The sequence below is a fragment of the Archocentrus centrarchus genome, unplaced genomic scaffold (genome assembly GCF_007364275.1).
Source record: "Archocentrus centrarchus isolate MPI-CPG fArcCen1 unplaced genomic scaffold, fArcCen1 scaffold_64_ctg1, whole genome shotgun sequence".
In the NCBI taxonomy this organism is placed as follows: Eukaryota; Metazoa; Chordata; class Actinopteri; order Cichliformes; family Cichlidae; genus Archocentrus; species Archocentrus centrarchus.
This window is the reverse complement of record NW_022060281.1, coordinates 534,708-549,313: the sequence shown is the minus strand read 5'-3', so window position 1 is coordinate 549,313 and position 14,606 is coordinate 534,708. Positions and strand designations below refer to the sequence as shown.

The 14,606-nt window shown below is 45.4% G+C and overlaps 1 protein-coding gene across 1 annotated transcript; it reads right to left on the bottom strand.

The window, feature by feature from the left end:
• Nucleotides 1-355: 355 nt before the first annotated feature.
• LOC115777699 (oocyte zinc finger protein XlCOF6-like) lies at nucleotides 356-8,044 on the bottom strand. The gene is made up of 3 exons (XM_030725659.1): nucleotides 7,777-8,044; nucleotides 5,303-5,581; nucleotides 356-3,390 (listed from the first exon to the last, which is right to left on the bottom strand). Exons 1-3 carry the CDS (start codon nucleotides 7,913-7,915, stop codon nucleotides 2,108-2,110), a joined length of 1,701 nt encoding a protein of 566 aa, XP_030581519.1. The 5' UTR covers nucleotides 7,916-8,044; the 3' UTR covers nucleotides 356-2,107.
• Nucleotides 8,045-14,606: the final 6,562 nt, after the last annotated feature.

Genomic DNA, 14,606 nt, shown 5'->3' with positions numbered 1-14,606 from the left:
TCCTTCAGATGTGAGTCTGGACCGTCTGGGCTGTGAAGCCGGCCCAAAGGAGCTGCTCAGCCGCTCTTCCTGTGGCAACAGTTTGTGCTCCTGTAACTTCATTATTGTGCTATAAATATTGATCAATGTCACACTTTGAGCAAACCTGCTCCTGATCGAGTTTAATGCTCAGCAAACGCGACCACGGTGTTTGGTCTCAATCCAGATTAAAAACCACCTTTAAGGTTCTGACCCGTTAATGTTGCCTCACAGGAAACCCCTCAGCAGAGGGAAACACAGGAACCACAGACACACCAAAAAAAATCACGCTGCACAAAACAGTTTCACACTTTAATAAAACGTGTTCAGTCTACATTTGTATTAAACATTCTAAGAGTTACTCTCCACGGCTAAAGTCATGCTTTGATCTCAGACACTGAAACAAGTCGAGTTTAAATACGTTCATATTTTAAATGTTCTCAGGAAACATTAAAATGTTCCCAAACACTGTCCTAAAATCTTAGACGTTCACTGCACGCTGCACACTGTGAGATCTAAGGAACTCAGGCAGAACGAGGATGATGCATGTGAACTGCACTGTTGATGACATCAGAGCTGCGGGAAGGAATAAAACCGGGGATCGCAGCAAGACTGATGTTTTCAGATGACACTGTGACCTGCACTGAGAGCAGGGAGAGGGAAGACGAGGGTCTGGAAAGCAGCTGAAGAAGAGGTAACGTCAGTGGGAGGAAGACGTGCCCGAGGAGGAGGACGGTGGCAGGAGGAGCAGAGATGTCAGAGTTTGAGGTCAATCATTCAGAGCAGCACAGGGTGTGACAGGTGACGAAGAGGCTGCAGGTAGGGCGGGAAATGTAGCAGCAGGTGAAAGAGACAGTTTACATGACGGCAGTGAGACCAGCTGAGGTTAAAGGACTGGAGACCACTGCAGAAAAGACAGGAAGTGGAGCCGAAAGCAGCTGATGTTAAAAATGTCATCAGGAGTGAGAAGGCGGGATGAGATTAACGAGGTTATCAGCTTGGTTAGAAACCAGCGTACAGTAACACTCAAAAATATCAACAAAACACAATGAAGGAGACAAACATGTGTAAATGTTTAACTCCAACATTCATGAACACGCAGCCCACAGTCACCGAAGCTCAGGCACGACCGAGGACCTGCAGCTTTGGGCACTTTCACATTCAGGCCGGCTTGTGTAGTGTGTATTACTATTGTATTACTGTTGTATTACTGTTGTATTACTGTGTATTCTTGCTTTTCCTTGCTTTTGTGAAGCACTTCGTGAGCTTTAAATTATGAGTACATTTTACTTACTTATGGTTTTCAGCCCCACAGATGTGGCTGAGAGTAAAACTAATGTAAAGCAGTGTTTCTCAAACTGTGGGGCGCGCCCCACCAGTGGGCCGCAGGGTGATGACAGGTGGGACGCAAACAACTTGGGAAAAAAGTCATGTGGAACAAATGTTGAACATCGGATTGATTCTCACGGCGGAACAAGGAAACGTTAGCAGGTACGTTAGCACAGGGACTAGCTCTGTATTATTGTAGGGTTTTTACCCATAATAGAAAGAGCCTTGAGGTGACTGTTTGTTGTGATTTGGTGCTATATAACTAAAATTTAACTGAATTGAATTGAACTAGCAAAACCCTCCACCTTCACCGTCTGCTGTAGCGCCATCGGGCTGCCGCTTCGACAAATAAGTAAAGAGGAATAAGTATTACTGCAGGGTTCTAGGCAGAACAATTTCATAGGTCAGGCCTATCAGATGGTGGGGGGGGTTCCCCTCAGTACCATGTGGGAAGTGTGTGTAGAGCTAACAGTGGAAATTCTCAGCCTGATGCTGATGACTTTTTGAGGTGAAAGGTGTGACGGTGGAAAACAGGAAGAGACTGAAATGTGGCGACTCCTACCAGGAACAGCTGAAAGCACAGGAAGTTCATTTATCCAAAGATACACAGCAAAATAATGTTAACAGCAAACCTGGCTTACTTAAATTTACAGAATGAAAGCAGTGCTGTGAACAGTGTGACAGCCTTACACTGCACACTCTTTAACACTGAGAGCATCTCTCACAGTCTACGTTTAACCCAAAACTTCAACGATGCTCTTCAAGCCTGGTCGGCCGGGTAACCCCCCCCCACAGACGCTCCTGAGCTTTGATTCCGACCTGTGTGAATTCTCATGTGAATTTTCAGCTTGGACGGATCTTTAAATCGTTTCTCACAGGTGTTGCAGGGGTAAGGCTTCTCCCCTGTGTGAGTCCTCATGTGATAGAGCAAGTGGATGTTTTGAATGAACCCTTTTCCACAAGTGTTACAAATGTAGGGCTTCTCGCCCGTGTGGATCATCACATGCTTCTTCAGTGCCGTCAGCTCGGTGAATCTTTTCCCACAGGTGTTGCAAAGGTACGGCCTCTCACCTGTGTGGGTTCTTATGTGGACCGACAGGCCTTTCCTCGAGCTGAGATTTTTCCCACAGGTTTGGCACGAGTACAGTTTCTCACCTGTGTGGACGACCATGTGGTTTTTCAGCGCTGATAAGTCGGTGAACCTTTTCCCGCAGGTGTTGCAAAGGCACGGCTTCTCACCTGTGTGAGTTCTCATGTGAACGTTCAAGTTGCTCGGCTGACTGAAGGTTTTCCCGCACAATTTGCAGGAATAGGGCCTCTCTCCTACGTGCGTGTTCACGTGGACTTTGAGGTTGAAGCTACTGTTGAAATTTTTCCCGCATGCTTTGCAGGAATACGGCTTGGCACCTGTGTGAATTCTCATGTGGACCAACAAACTGTAACTGCAGGTGAAATGCTTCCCGCACGTTTCACAGGAAAACGGCTTCTCGCCTGTGTGCGTTCTCATGTGGACGGTCAGATTGCTGCTTTGGCTGAAACCTTTCCCGCACGTTGCGCAGGAGTACGGCCTCTCACCTGTGTGGATCCTGTGATGTCTCTCCATCTGAGACTTGTGTTTAAAAACTTTTTCACAGAAAGCGCATTTTACAGGCTTTTTACCTGTACTACAGTTACCTGCCGTGTTCCTGTGACCTTTGTTCCTGCAGTCTTCCGTCTTCCTTCTTGGCTCTGTACTCGTTCTTGAGTCCACGTTCTTGGTTCCTTCCTGATCTCGGCTCTTGGTTTCAGGGGAGCTGTGAGACAGGAGCCGGGCACTGATTGGTTCAGATTCACTGTGGTCACTTTCAGCAGAAGCAAGAGTCACCATGAAGGTATCGTTCTCCTCCTTCACCTCCTGACTGATGCAGAGCTCCTCCTCTTCCTCTTTAATCCGAGGAGGTTCTGGTTCCTCCTGGTCCAGGCTGGAGCTCCTCTCCTGGTTCCAGAGCTGCTGCTCAGTGAGAACCTCCTCCTCCTGCTTACAGACATGCTGCTGTGGGAGGTCTGCAGGGACACAGATGAAGGTTTCTGGTGTGATTACAGGAAATACACAGAGTAAAAATACTCTATACTCTAAGGTTCTCTCCTTTTGATGGTAACAGCAGCTCGGCGCGGTCTCTTAGTTCAGGTATTAATAAAAACACTGCTTTGCCCTAATGTTGCCCGAGCTTCCTGAGCCAACAGCAGAATTAAGAACACTTTCCTGTTGTGCTGATATCTCAGTGACACGCTGGCTTCAGCTGCCTGCTGATACAAACACTAGGGGGTGTGCGATACTGACAAAAAATAATATCTCGATATTTTCTGTAATTTTCTTGATAACAATAATAAACGATATTTTGCATTATTTAAAAATGTGTTTATACAAGAAGTGCAAGCTGGTAAAATATAAGACTTAAATCAGTGTTTTTGAGACATTAACTTATTTTTTATTTTATTTAACCAGGAAAAATCACACTGAGATTAAAATCTCTTTTTCAAGAGTGTCCTGGGCATGACAAATGTAAATAGAAAAACTTCGGCGAGTTTTTTAAAAGCAATCGCTCAGTATGGAAGACTTTACAGAAGGAAAAAAAAAAAAAAAAAATCAAAACAGAGGCTGTCCAGGGGGATTCCCGCTACTGTAAAGCAAAATAAATCACAGAAACTACTCATTATTTTCATCTTTATTCTGCTTGTCGTGGTTTGTCTTGGACGGTGGTTTCCTAAAACTTTTCATATTCCTCATACTCGCTGATGATGGAACAGGTTGGTTGTCGATCTCTCCGCTTTCTTACAAAGTCTGCAAACTGCAAACCACCTCCTCGCCTAGGAATTAAGGCGCTAGACTGCGAGGCTGCGATGTCTGATTTTCCTCCCCTGGCGCAGTGTGTTCACTCATTTCCAGCTTTAGGCGTGTTGTTCAGGCAGCTATGCTAGCGCACAGTACGGGCGCTCTCAATGCACATGCGCAGCAGCCTGTACTAAAGCATAAAGTAGTGAACGCGTGGAGCCGAGGCGTTTGATTGTTGTTTTTTTCCCTAATTAGCATACTCAATAATGTCAGCTCGCACATTGTTAACACGGCAATTACGATATTATCGTAGACGATATATATCGCACACCCCTAACAAACACCGATAAGCAGTAAATATTAGTACACAAGGTTTTGCTGGCACAACTACAGCAGCCTGATGTCATCACCTCTGCGATAAGTTTTTACGTGATAACCGTCAGCGTGTATTTACCTTCATGTCGGAGAGTCAGAGCAGCGACTGTAGCTAGCTGCTCTCCATGTGAGGAAGAGCAAACAGTGGATGGAAACTTGGAAAAAAGCATTGGAAAAGCAGCTGCTTAAAAATCCAACCCAACATCCAACAGTTTTGTTGTGTGATGATGTTGTGCAGCTCTTAAAGAGTTATGATGGTGAACTTTGCGGTTAGGCAGATCGGTTCGATTATACTTTCCCTTAAAATCTCTTTTGCGCTGATTTTTGACTCCTGCTGCGTCACTGCTGTGATGATGCTGCCGTCTGTGCAGAGATTCCTGCTCTGAATGAGCTCATCTGTCATCAGTGACAGTAACTCAGTGGAAAAGCAGGATGGCCTCATACTTAGGATTAATGTAAACTTCTTCAGCTGCCTCTTAGTGTTGACCCCTCACCCCCTGCACCCCTAAAATTGTTGTGTGATCTGTTGATATTTATTTATTTACATTTTATGCTTAGTAGTGTTTTATATTTAGTCTATGCTTCGGTTTTTATGCTTAGTTGTGTGTCATTTTTGTTTTTAATACTGCACATTTTGGGGTTTGGAGAAACGGAATTTCAGTCTTCTGTGTAAAGTAATATTACGTGGTTTGATTGACAATAAAGTTCACTTTGACTTTGACTAACATACATTAAGACAGCACTCGGCTCATTAGGAGCTTTACACACCGATTCTCTGCAACTTGATTTCAGGTTTCCAGATGACATCTGACGGTCTGCACTGGTGATCGATGTCTCCCTCATGCTGGATGGGAATTTTTTCCAGAACAGGGATGAAGGTATCGTTCTCCTCCTTCACCTCCTGACTGCTGCAGAGCTCCTCCTCTTCCTCTTTAATCCGAGGAGGTTCTGGTTCCTCCTGGTCCAGCCTGGAGCTCCTCTCCTGGTTCCAGAGCTGCTGCTCAGTGAGAACCTCCTCCTGCTTACAGACATGTTGCTGTGGGAGGTCTGCAGACACAGAAAGGTTATATACACACACTGTATATTCCTATTTTAGGTATTAACAGAATTTCTTTATTACTGAAGGCAAAAACATTAAATGCAACAAAACATAAGAGCAAAACAATTAAATACAATGACAAAACTAAAGATTAGATTAGATTAGATTCATTAGATTAGATTCAACTTTATTGTCATTACACATGTACAATACAAGGCAACGAAATGTAGTAGTAGTTAAACAGTAATAGAATATAATGAATATGCTTGTGAGTATATTAATGTGAATATATTAGAGGTATTATAGACATACAGTTAAAATATAAAGGTGCTACACCTTTATAGCACCTTTATATTTCAAGATCTCAATAAGGTAAAAAATCACAGGAAAGTTAATAGAAAAAAGTAGAATAAAATAAAGCAGCTCTGTGAGGAAAATATAAATAAAATGCTACCATGTAAAACATATTATATACTGAAGTAGTCAATAAAAATTTAAAGTGTGCAAATATGATAAATGCGTCTGAATGTCATCATAAACTGAGCATCAGTTAGCTCAGGCAGGTGGGAAACATTAAGCCCCGCCCACAATCCCAGCTAATGAGCTGATGGTGGCGCTCATTTATAAATATACTTCTTACATAATAGGATTGACTTCTACATGCATCTGATTACAGTTACATGAAAGACAAGTCAAATATTTCCCACTCAAAAATCGCCTCTCCCGTAAGACGAGCAAACACATCCAGGATCCGCCGCACGGTCCCGGACTCGAGCACAGCGGCGCTCTGCAGACCTCCAGCTGTGCCGACGGTGATCAGTGTCCTCCAGCGGCACAGATGCACACACAGCAAATGAAGCACAGCTTACCTCTGCAAACGTTACTGTACACACCTGATATTTCCTCAAGACGTCATTAATGATATTTAGTGAATAATGTTTATGAAAATCTGATTTAACCAAACCCACAGCTCTCCAAACCCGCCCACTCATGACATCATTCAGGGCAAAGAGCAGATCTCAGCTGATCTTTGCTTTAACGGCCCTTCCTCCTGACTGAGCATGCTCAGTATGACCTGTGATTGCATCATCCTCTGCTCAGCCTGACATCATCACGCTCACACTGACCTCCATCACACACTGATGATGACGTCAAACAGCAGAAATGAGTGCAGTGAGTTTAGAGTTTAATGTGACTTCACAAACAGTTCATTAAAAATAAAAATTCAGAAAACATCGCAGGAACTCAAAACTGTTAAATTAGTTTGGTTAAAATTAGTCTACCTGCTGATATTTGGGGTTCTGTGGTAAAACTGGTCATATTTGATAAATGCTGAATGAAAACAGCCCAAAGACTTCACGTTAAAAAGTATCTACATGTTTTATTTTGCATTATTGTGAAGTACAACTATATATCATACAGAAAGGATCACTAATGGTCTTTTGCAGTGTGATGTTTTTTAGTAGCGTGCGCTCAAATATGGGACTTTACAGGACTGCTCAAAGGTTTTTTTATATTTTAATAAACTGATTCTCAGACACTTGATGATGCATCCATCCCAAATTACTGACCCTGATTCAGGTTGATGTTGGGAAACCCTTTGAGGCTTTTATCTTTAACAGTTTTTGAGATATTCAAACACGTGTGTTTGGCCTTTTTAAAACATCTGATTTATGAAGCACAGCAAACATTCGATGGTTCAAACTTTGGACCAAAACATTTTTAGGTAAATGGGAGATGATTGAGCGCCAAATGTGATTATTTGAGATGAAATGAAGTCATTTGAATGCTTTGAGCATCCATGTTTGCTGCCTACACCTGCTGGCTTCTCTGCAAGCTGCTTTACAACCCGCCTCCTCCTTCCTACGTCAGAGTTACCTGTGCTGCTGTTTGCTCACCTTCAGCAGGATTTTGCTGCTGTGGGCGCCTCAGACTGAACACACACACACACACACACACACACAGGATCCTGACTGAAACAAACACACACCAACTCATCACTGACGTCATGAGTCATACTATAAAGCACCTTCGTGCAGCTTCTTTGTAAATGAACGTTTTACAGCAGCCGTGTCCGTTTTCTGTGCTTTCTTTCGGCTTTCACACCTTTGCTGACATCGCTGTCTTACTTCCATGACAGGAGCTCATGATGCTTTCCTCTCCGTCCATGTGTGAGTCCACGGAGCCCCTCGGAGTGACTCACCTGTCCCTCGCTGCGTTATTTCGGGTTTCCAGGTGATGTCCAGCAGTCTGCGCCCGCCCGGCTCCCCCTCCGCGGTTTCCGCTTCAGCAGCAGTTACCCGCTCCTTCTTAAACTCTCTCACACACTCAGCTGAAGACATTTTCACTCCCACAGCTTAAATATTTCATCTGAGACATGAGAACGCAGCCACGTCCCTGCTTTCAGTCCTCATATCTTAAAGCTAACGCTAGAGGCTAACTCTTTGTTTACATCCGCTGGATGTCACACCGTGAGGTTCCGACGGTGCTCCTGAATTAGTACGCAGTTCCGCCCTTTCCCCCCTCGGGGTGCAGAGGTTCAGGTAACTTTACTAAAAATACAAACTTCCGGTTTTCCTCAGACACAACTTTATATGTGCGTTAGTGTATTTAATATTGCAATAACAAGTTTTTATTCGATCATAGTTGGTTACATTATACAAGTCAAGCATTTACTAAAGGAGAGCTTCTGTCCAAACCACACGTACCGTGTGCTGTTTCTGATGTCATCTGGATCCACCTCAGGTGCTCCTGCAGGAGGAGACAGCAGTGAGGAAGGTTTATAAGGTGGCAGTGAGAAACAAAGACAGGAGGCCGAGCTGGAGATGCTCAGACCTTCATCAGGAGTGAGCAGGATGGAAACGAGTCATCAGCTCAAAGAAGCTGAAGAAGACAAACTCCACACTGAGGGCTTTGTTTCAGAGCCACAGAGCGCCGCTGAGCTCCTCTGTTTCATTTAAACACTCTTTAACATTTTTAATGACATTAAAAAAACTGCAGCATGTTTATTAAACAGCGTGACTAAGACAAAAATGATGATGAGGTTTTTAAACTTTCTCCATAGCAAACACACACTCACACACACACACACACACACTCACACACACACACACACACACACACACACACACACACACACACACACACACACACACGCACACGTGCACACACGCACACAGCTGCAGCTGTAAAAACAAAAGCACTCCAACAATGTTGCAGCTGGAATGCTTTTATGATTATTGGAGTCATATTTGTCTTCTTCTTTCAGCAGCTCCCTCCCTCCATCTCACTCCATCCTCTGTCCCACCAACCCTCTGCATGTCCTCATGCACTACATCCATGAACCTCCTCTGAACTCTTCCTCCTTTCCTCCTGCCTGCAGCTCCATCTTCATCATCCCTCCTTCATATCCACCCTCCCTCCTCTGCACATGTCCAAACCATCTCAGTCTCTCCTCTCCAACTTTGTCTCCAAACTGCTCGATATAATTGTGTGATATCAGAACACGAGCTGTTTACAGTGTCAGTGATAAGCAGTGCAGCCTGTAGGGGGCACTACAGCCCCTAATGGATTTCAGACTCCTGATAAAGAGAGAGAGACGTGGGTGAGAGAGGTATGTGTGTTATCTGGACTGAGATGTTTGAATGAAAGCTTATCTTTATAGTGAGAGTGTAAAGATTAGAAGGTATAAACTGCGTGGGATGAGTGTGTGTGTGTGTGTGCGGGAGAAACAAAGACTTCCTGTGTGTTTGACGTGTGTCTCACCTGAGATGAAAGAGACGTTTTATCAGCCAAAGATCTGCAGAAAGTCTGAGAGCGCCGCGACCTGCTGAGGAGATCATGAAGCAACAAAACTCTCATTAACACCTCTGTGTGCTCTGGGCAGCACAGACACACACACACACACACACACACACACACACACACACACACACACACACACACACACAGACAAACACACAGACACACACACAGACACAAACACAGACACACACAGACACAGACAAACACACACAGACACACACACACACACACACACACACACACACAGACACACAACACACACACACACACAGACACACAGAAACACACACACACACAGACACAGACAAACACACACACAAACACAAACACACAGACACACACACAGACACAAACACAAACACACAAACACAAAAACACAAAAACACACACAAACACACACACACACACACACACACACACAAACACACACAAAACACACACACACAGACACAAACACAGACACAGACAAACACACAGACACAAACACAGACACACACAGACACAGACAAACACACAGACACACACACACACACACACACACACACACTGTTCAAAAAGATCAGCTGATTCTGATTCCTGGTGGAATGGTCCATGTGGAGACGCCAGCATAATGATGCTGCAGACCTGAACTCGGCACTTCCTGTAAAATAACTCCTTCACAGGTAAAATGTGAAAACGAGTCTGTGACGCCTACGGTGGCCTGCAGGGACAGACGGAGGCCGTAACATCAGCTCACGCTCCACTGAGGTGGAGATAAAGTCAAAGCTCTGAGAAGGTTCCCTTTCCTGAGCATTCAGGTCAAATATTATTATCACACCACCCTTGGTTTCCTTCAGCTGTGGCAGTTAAAAATAAGTCTGTGAGTGGTTTTTATTATCAGAGTCACAGATAATAAAAGGCTCACACAGGTGGAGCAGCTCTCACTACTGTTTCCTCTCCTCCGCCTCAGCTTCTCTTCACACGAACACACCGAGTGTCGTGTTCCTCAAATCCCCGATCTTTGTAACATGACTGTTTTTATTTAATCACACGAGTCATAATGTTCATGACGGGATACAAATGTCTGTCCCAGAGTCAGAGTGGAATCAGGGAAAAAGGCTTTAAATGTGCTGCTCGTTGATTTGCTCGCGTGTGTTAGATCATTGTGTGCTGCTGTCCTCTTGGCCGGGTCTGTGTGTGTAAAGAGACTTTTACCTGCTTAAATAAAGGATAAAAAAAGAGAGTAAAAAACCAGATTTGTCAACATTTATGAAATCCAGCTTTTTCTCAAATTCATCCTGGAAAAGTCTTTAGACACACCTGTGAGTTTCTGCTATGAAATATCAAAGATGTATGAAAAAGGTTTTCAAAGGTTAAACTTGGAGAAGAGCTCACCAGAGCTGAAAGGCCTCCTCAGCACGTAGATGTTTACAGTACTGCTGGATGAGGGTACGACCCCCCCATCGGACATAGAAAACAAAGTTTAAACTGAAACATTTTTATAAATCATATCAGCTCAGCTTGAATTTGTTGGCAGCAAAATGTCTGAAAACGTTGGTATGAAGGCAAAAAAAGGCTGAAAAATAATTACAGTAATCCTTCACTTATCGCAGGTGTTACGTTCCAGTGAAAATCCATGAAGCAGGGACGCTATATTTATTTTAATACTTATACATTATTTTAGCAGTTATACACTATTTTAAGTTTTTATAAACCTTCCCCACACACTTATACACCAAATATATACATTACTGTATAACACGTACTATGCATGTGAAGAACGAGTACTGCAAAAACCTGCAAAACAGCAAAAATACAGTAATAAATATTTTACACTAATATTGATTGAAAACCCACGAAACAGCGAGTCCGCGAAAAGCGAACCGCGACATAGCGAGGGATTACTGTAACGCTAAAACAGCTGGAGGAACGCTTTGCAGCTAATCAGGTTCTTTGGCAGCAGGTCATCCATCCATCCATGATGCTAACCTGCATCCTGCAGCTATTCCAGCAGCACGGCTTCATAGCAGAAGAGTTCGGGTGCTGAACCTGCGGTCCAGACCTTTGACCAGCTGAGAACATCTGGAGCATCAGGAACCAAAAAGCAGAACCAGGACTGAACATCAGGATATCGTTCCTCTCCCAGAAGCTGCTCTCCTCAGTTCCAGATGTTTATGGACTGATGTTAAAGCAGAGGAGATGCTGCACAGCTGGAAACATGGACCTGTGACAGCTTCAGAGACATGATGCTGCCATCAAATTCAAAATGACTTTTCTGTTTTCTGCAGTTGAAACATTTGATTTGTTTTCTATTGTGATTAAAATACGGGTTTATGGGAGTTGCAAATCATTTTTATCTATCGGGTTTGTAAAAGCAGCACATTAGGAGACGCCTGCCTTTAACATGACGCATCATGGAAAAACTTACTGAGGGGAGGGACACATTTGCTGCAGCGTATCCCAGCTGTCATAGGGCGAGAGGCGGGGTACACCTGTACAGGTTGCAGGGCTAACACAGAGAGACAGACAACCACTCACACCTACGGGCAACTTAGGATATCAAGGTAACCTAACCCCACTGACTGCATGTCTTTGGACTGTGGGAGAAAACCGGAGTACCCAGAGAACCCACACGGGGAGAACATGCAAACTCCACACAGAAAGGCCCGGGTGGAATCGAACCCAGGACCTTCTTCCTGTGAAGCAGCAGCGCTAACCACCACGCCACACCGCTGCCAGCTCACTACTCAAAGATAGAAAAAGTAATGTTGGTTAAAAGGTTCATTGTCAATATTAGAAATTAAAGTTTGAGTTATAATCAAACATTTGCCTGGACAGGTCAGCAACACAAAGAGACAGAATCATTCACACTTAGGACCAATTTAGAATCATCAGTTAACCTAACATGCATGTCTATGGACTGTGGAGGCTGGAGAACCCAGAAAGAACCCAGGCAGACTCGGAGAACACGTAACCTCCACACAGTCAAATCCAGGAGCTTCTTCCTGTGCTAACGATGGCGCCGCTGTGCAGCAGAGTGAACAGCTGAAAACAAACTGCATTTAATTCATTTATATCAACAAGTCACTTTTGGGTCGGACGTCAGTAACTAAGGAAGCGCTGAAGGAAATAAGGAAGTGATTGTTGAGAGAGCTTTAAGTCTGTTTTCAGCAACAGGAGGAACCTGATGATTCTGTTAAAGCAGTTATATTAATATGAACACTGACCTGCCTGGATGGTGCTTTCATTGCGACACAGCACACCTGCTGCCCATGTAAGGAGTTTCCTTCCTGTGGCTCGGAGGGATTCATGTTGGAGTGAGACAGGAAACTGCTGTATTGTTTGAGTGATAAAGCTGCTTGGCATTGTGGGTAAACAGGGGACATGTGAAGGCTTATCAGCGGGGCAGTTTGAGCCTTATCGGCTCAGCTCGAGCTGTCAGGTGTGGAGTTTTACTTATAGTTTGTGTTGGTTAACCAGACGGCAGCTGTCTGATAAGATACTGCAGAAATGAACTCGCTGTTTTCTTTTCATCTTAACGTCCTCGTTTCTGTCAGAGACCCCGAGTTTACTGCCAGCTGTGACTGGGACACAGTTCACCACTGAAACACTGTTAAACTCTGCTGTATTAATAATATTGTAACGTTCCGTTATGTCACCCAAGCACCAGGCAGAGGTTTCGTTACTAACACCATTTAATCAGGCCGGACACACACAGAACAGCTCTCGCCGGATACAGCCAACTCTAACTCACACAAGAAAAAAAGAGACCTCCCTCCCAAGAGCGACCCCCCACATCTCCTTCCGGTTCAACCCCAAAACAACCTAACTTAAAGAGAACAATAACTGTGACACACATTTAGCAATAATGTCCATCATGGATCATTACACTGCTCCCCCAACAAAAAGTTCCTCGTCCTCGAGGGAAAAACACAGTCTCTGAGGCGGGGAGGCAGTTGACGTCGCCTCCTTGGCTTCCGAGGGGTGGCATGAACTACAGGAAACTGAGGGGGAGAACAAGGGGATGGGGAGGGAGCCATGTCCAGCTGGGAGTCCAGCTGAGCTGGAGTGTGGGGGATTTGCACGCATCCCTCAGAGAAAGGGGAAGGAGAACGACCCTTATAAGGGGCCATCCTGTCTCTGTGCAGGACCACTTTCCTGCCTCTAGGTGGTAACTGTACTCTATAAACCACTTCCCCAACTCGTTCCAGGACACTGCAGGGTCCAACCCAGTTGCTGTCCAGTTTAGGACACCGTCCTTTTTTTCTCTTCGGGCTGTAGACCCACACCAGCTCTCCAGCACGGAAGTGCCTCCCTTTAGTAGTCAGGTCGTAGTTTCTCTTTTGCCGCAGTCCCGCCTTTGCCAGCTGGTCCCGAGCATAGGAATGCGCCGACTCCAGTCGGTCCTGCAGCTTCCTGGCATAGCTTTGACCCGGTGGCGCATCCGGAGCATCAGGAGGTTTCCCAAAAGCCAGTTCAGCAGGGGTCCTTAGTTCTCTCCCTAACATGAGCAGGGCGGGTGTGCACTGGGTGGAGTCCTGGACGGCCGACCTGTAGGCCATTAGGATGAGTGGGAGGTGAGTGTCCCAGTCACGCTGGTGTTCTGACGTGATGATGGCTAACTGCTGGGCCAGTGTCCTATTAAACCTTTCCACCAGGCCATCACTCTGGGGGTGGAGTGGCGTGGTGCGGGTCTTCTGAATTCCAAGGCGTTCGCACATGGCAGCAAACACCCTGGACTCAAAGTTACGGCCTTGGTCACTGTGAAGAACCCCTGCCGTTCCAAATCTGCTGAGCATTCCCTCCACTAATGTGTCAGCCACTGTCTCCGCCTCCTGGTCCGGGATGGCGTATGCTTCCGGCCATTTGGTAAAATAGTCCATAGCAGCAACCACATAGCGGTTTCCCCTATCAGTCCGGGGAAATGGCCCCATGATGTCCACAGCCACTCGCTCCATCGGTGCACCTGCCGGTTGCTGTTGAAGTTGAGCACGGGACTGGTCCAGCGGACCTTTGTGGGCGGCACAGGAGTCACAGCTTCGGCAGAAGCCCTCCACATCTCTACGCTGCTGGCCCCAATAGTAACCCTGGCGCAGGCGGCGAAGGGTCTTTGACACGCCAAAGTGGCCAGCGCCTCTACTCCCCTGGCAGGCTTCCAGCACCGCTGGCCTTAGCGACTTGGGTACCACAACTTGCCACCTTTCCTCACCTGTAGCAGGATCTTTCCAGCCGCGCTGCAGCACTCCCTTG

Excerpts from the sequence above, each read along its gene's own strand:
- LOC115777699 (XM_030725659.1), bottom strand. The coding sequence starts at position 7,915 with ATGTCTTCAGCTGAGTGTGTGAGAGAGTTTAAGAAGGAGCGGGTAACT. Across the intron at positions 5,582-7,776 it reads AATAACGCAGCGAGGGACAG|ACCTCCCACAGCAACATGTC; the intron begins GTGAGTCACTCC and ends CTGTGTCTGCAG. Across the intron at positions 3,391-5,302 it reads AATCAAGTTGCAGAGAATCG|ACCTCCCACAGCAGCATGTC; the intron begins GTGTGTAAAGCT and ends GTGTCCCTGCAG.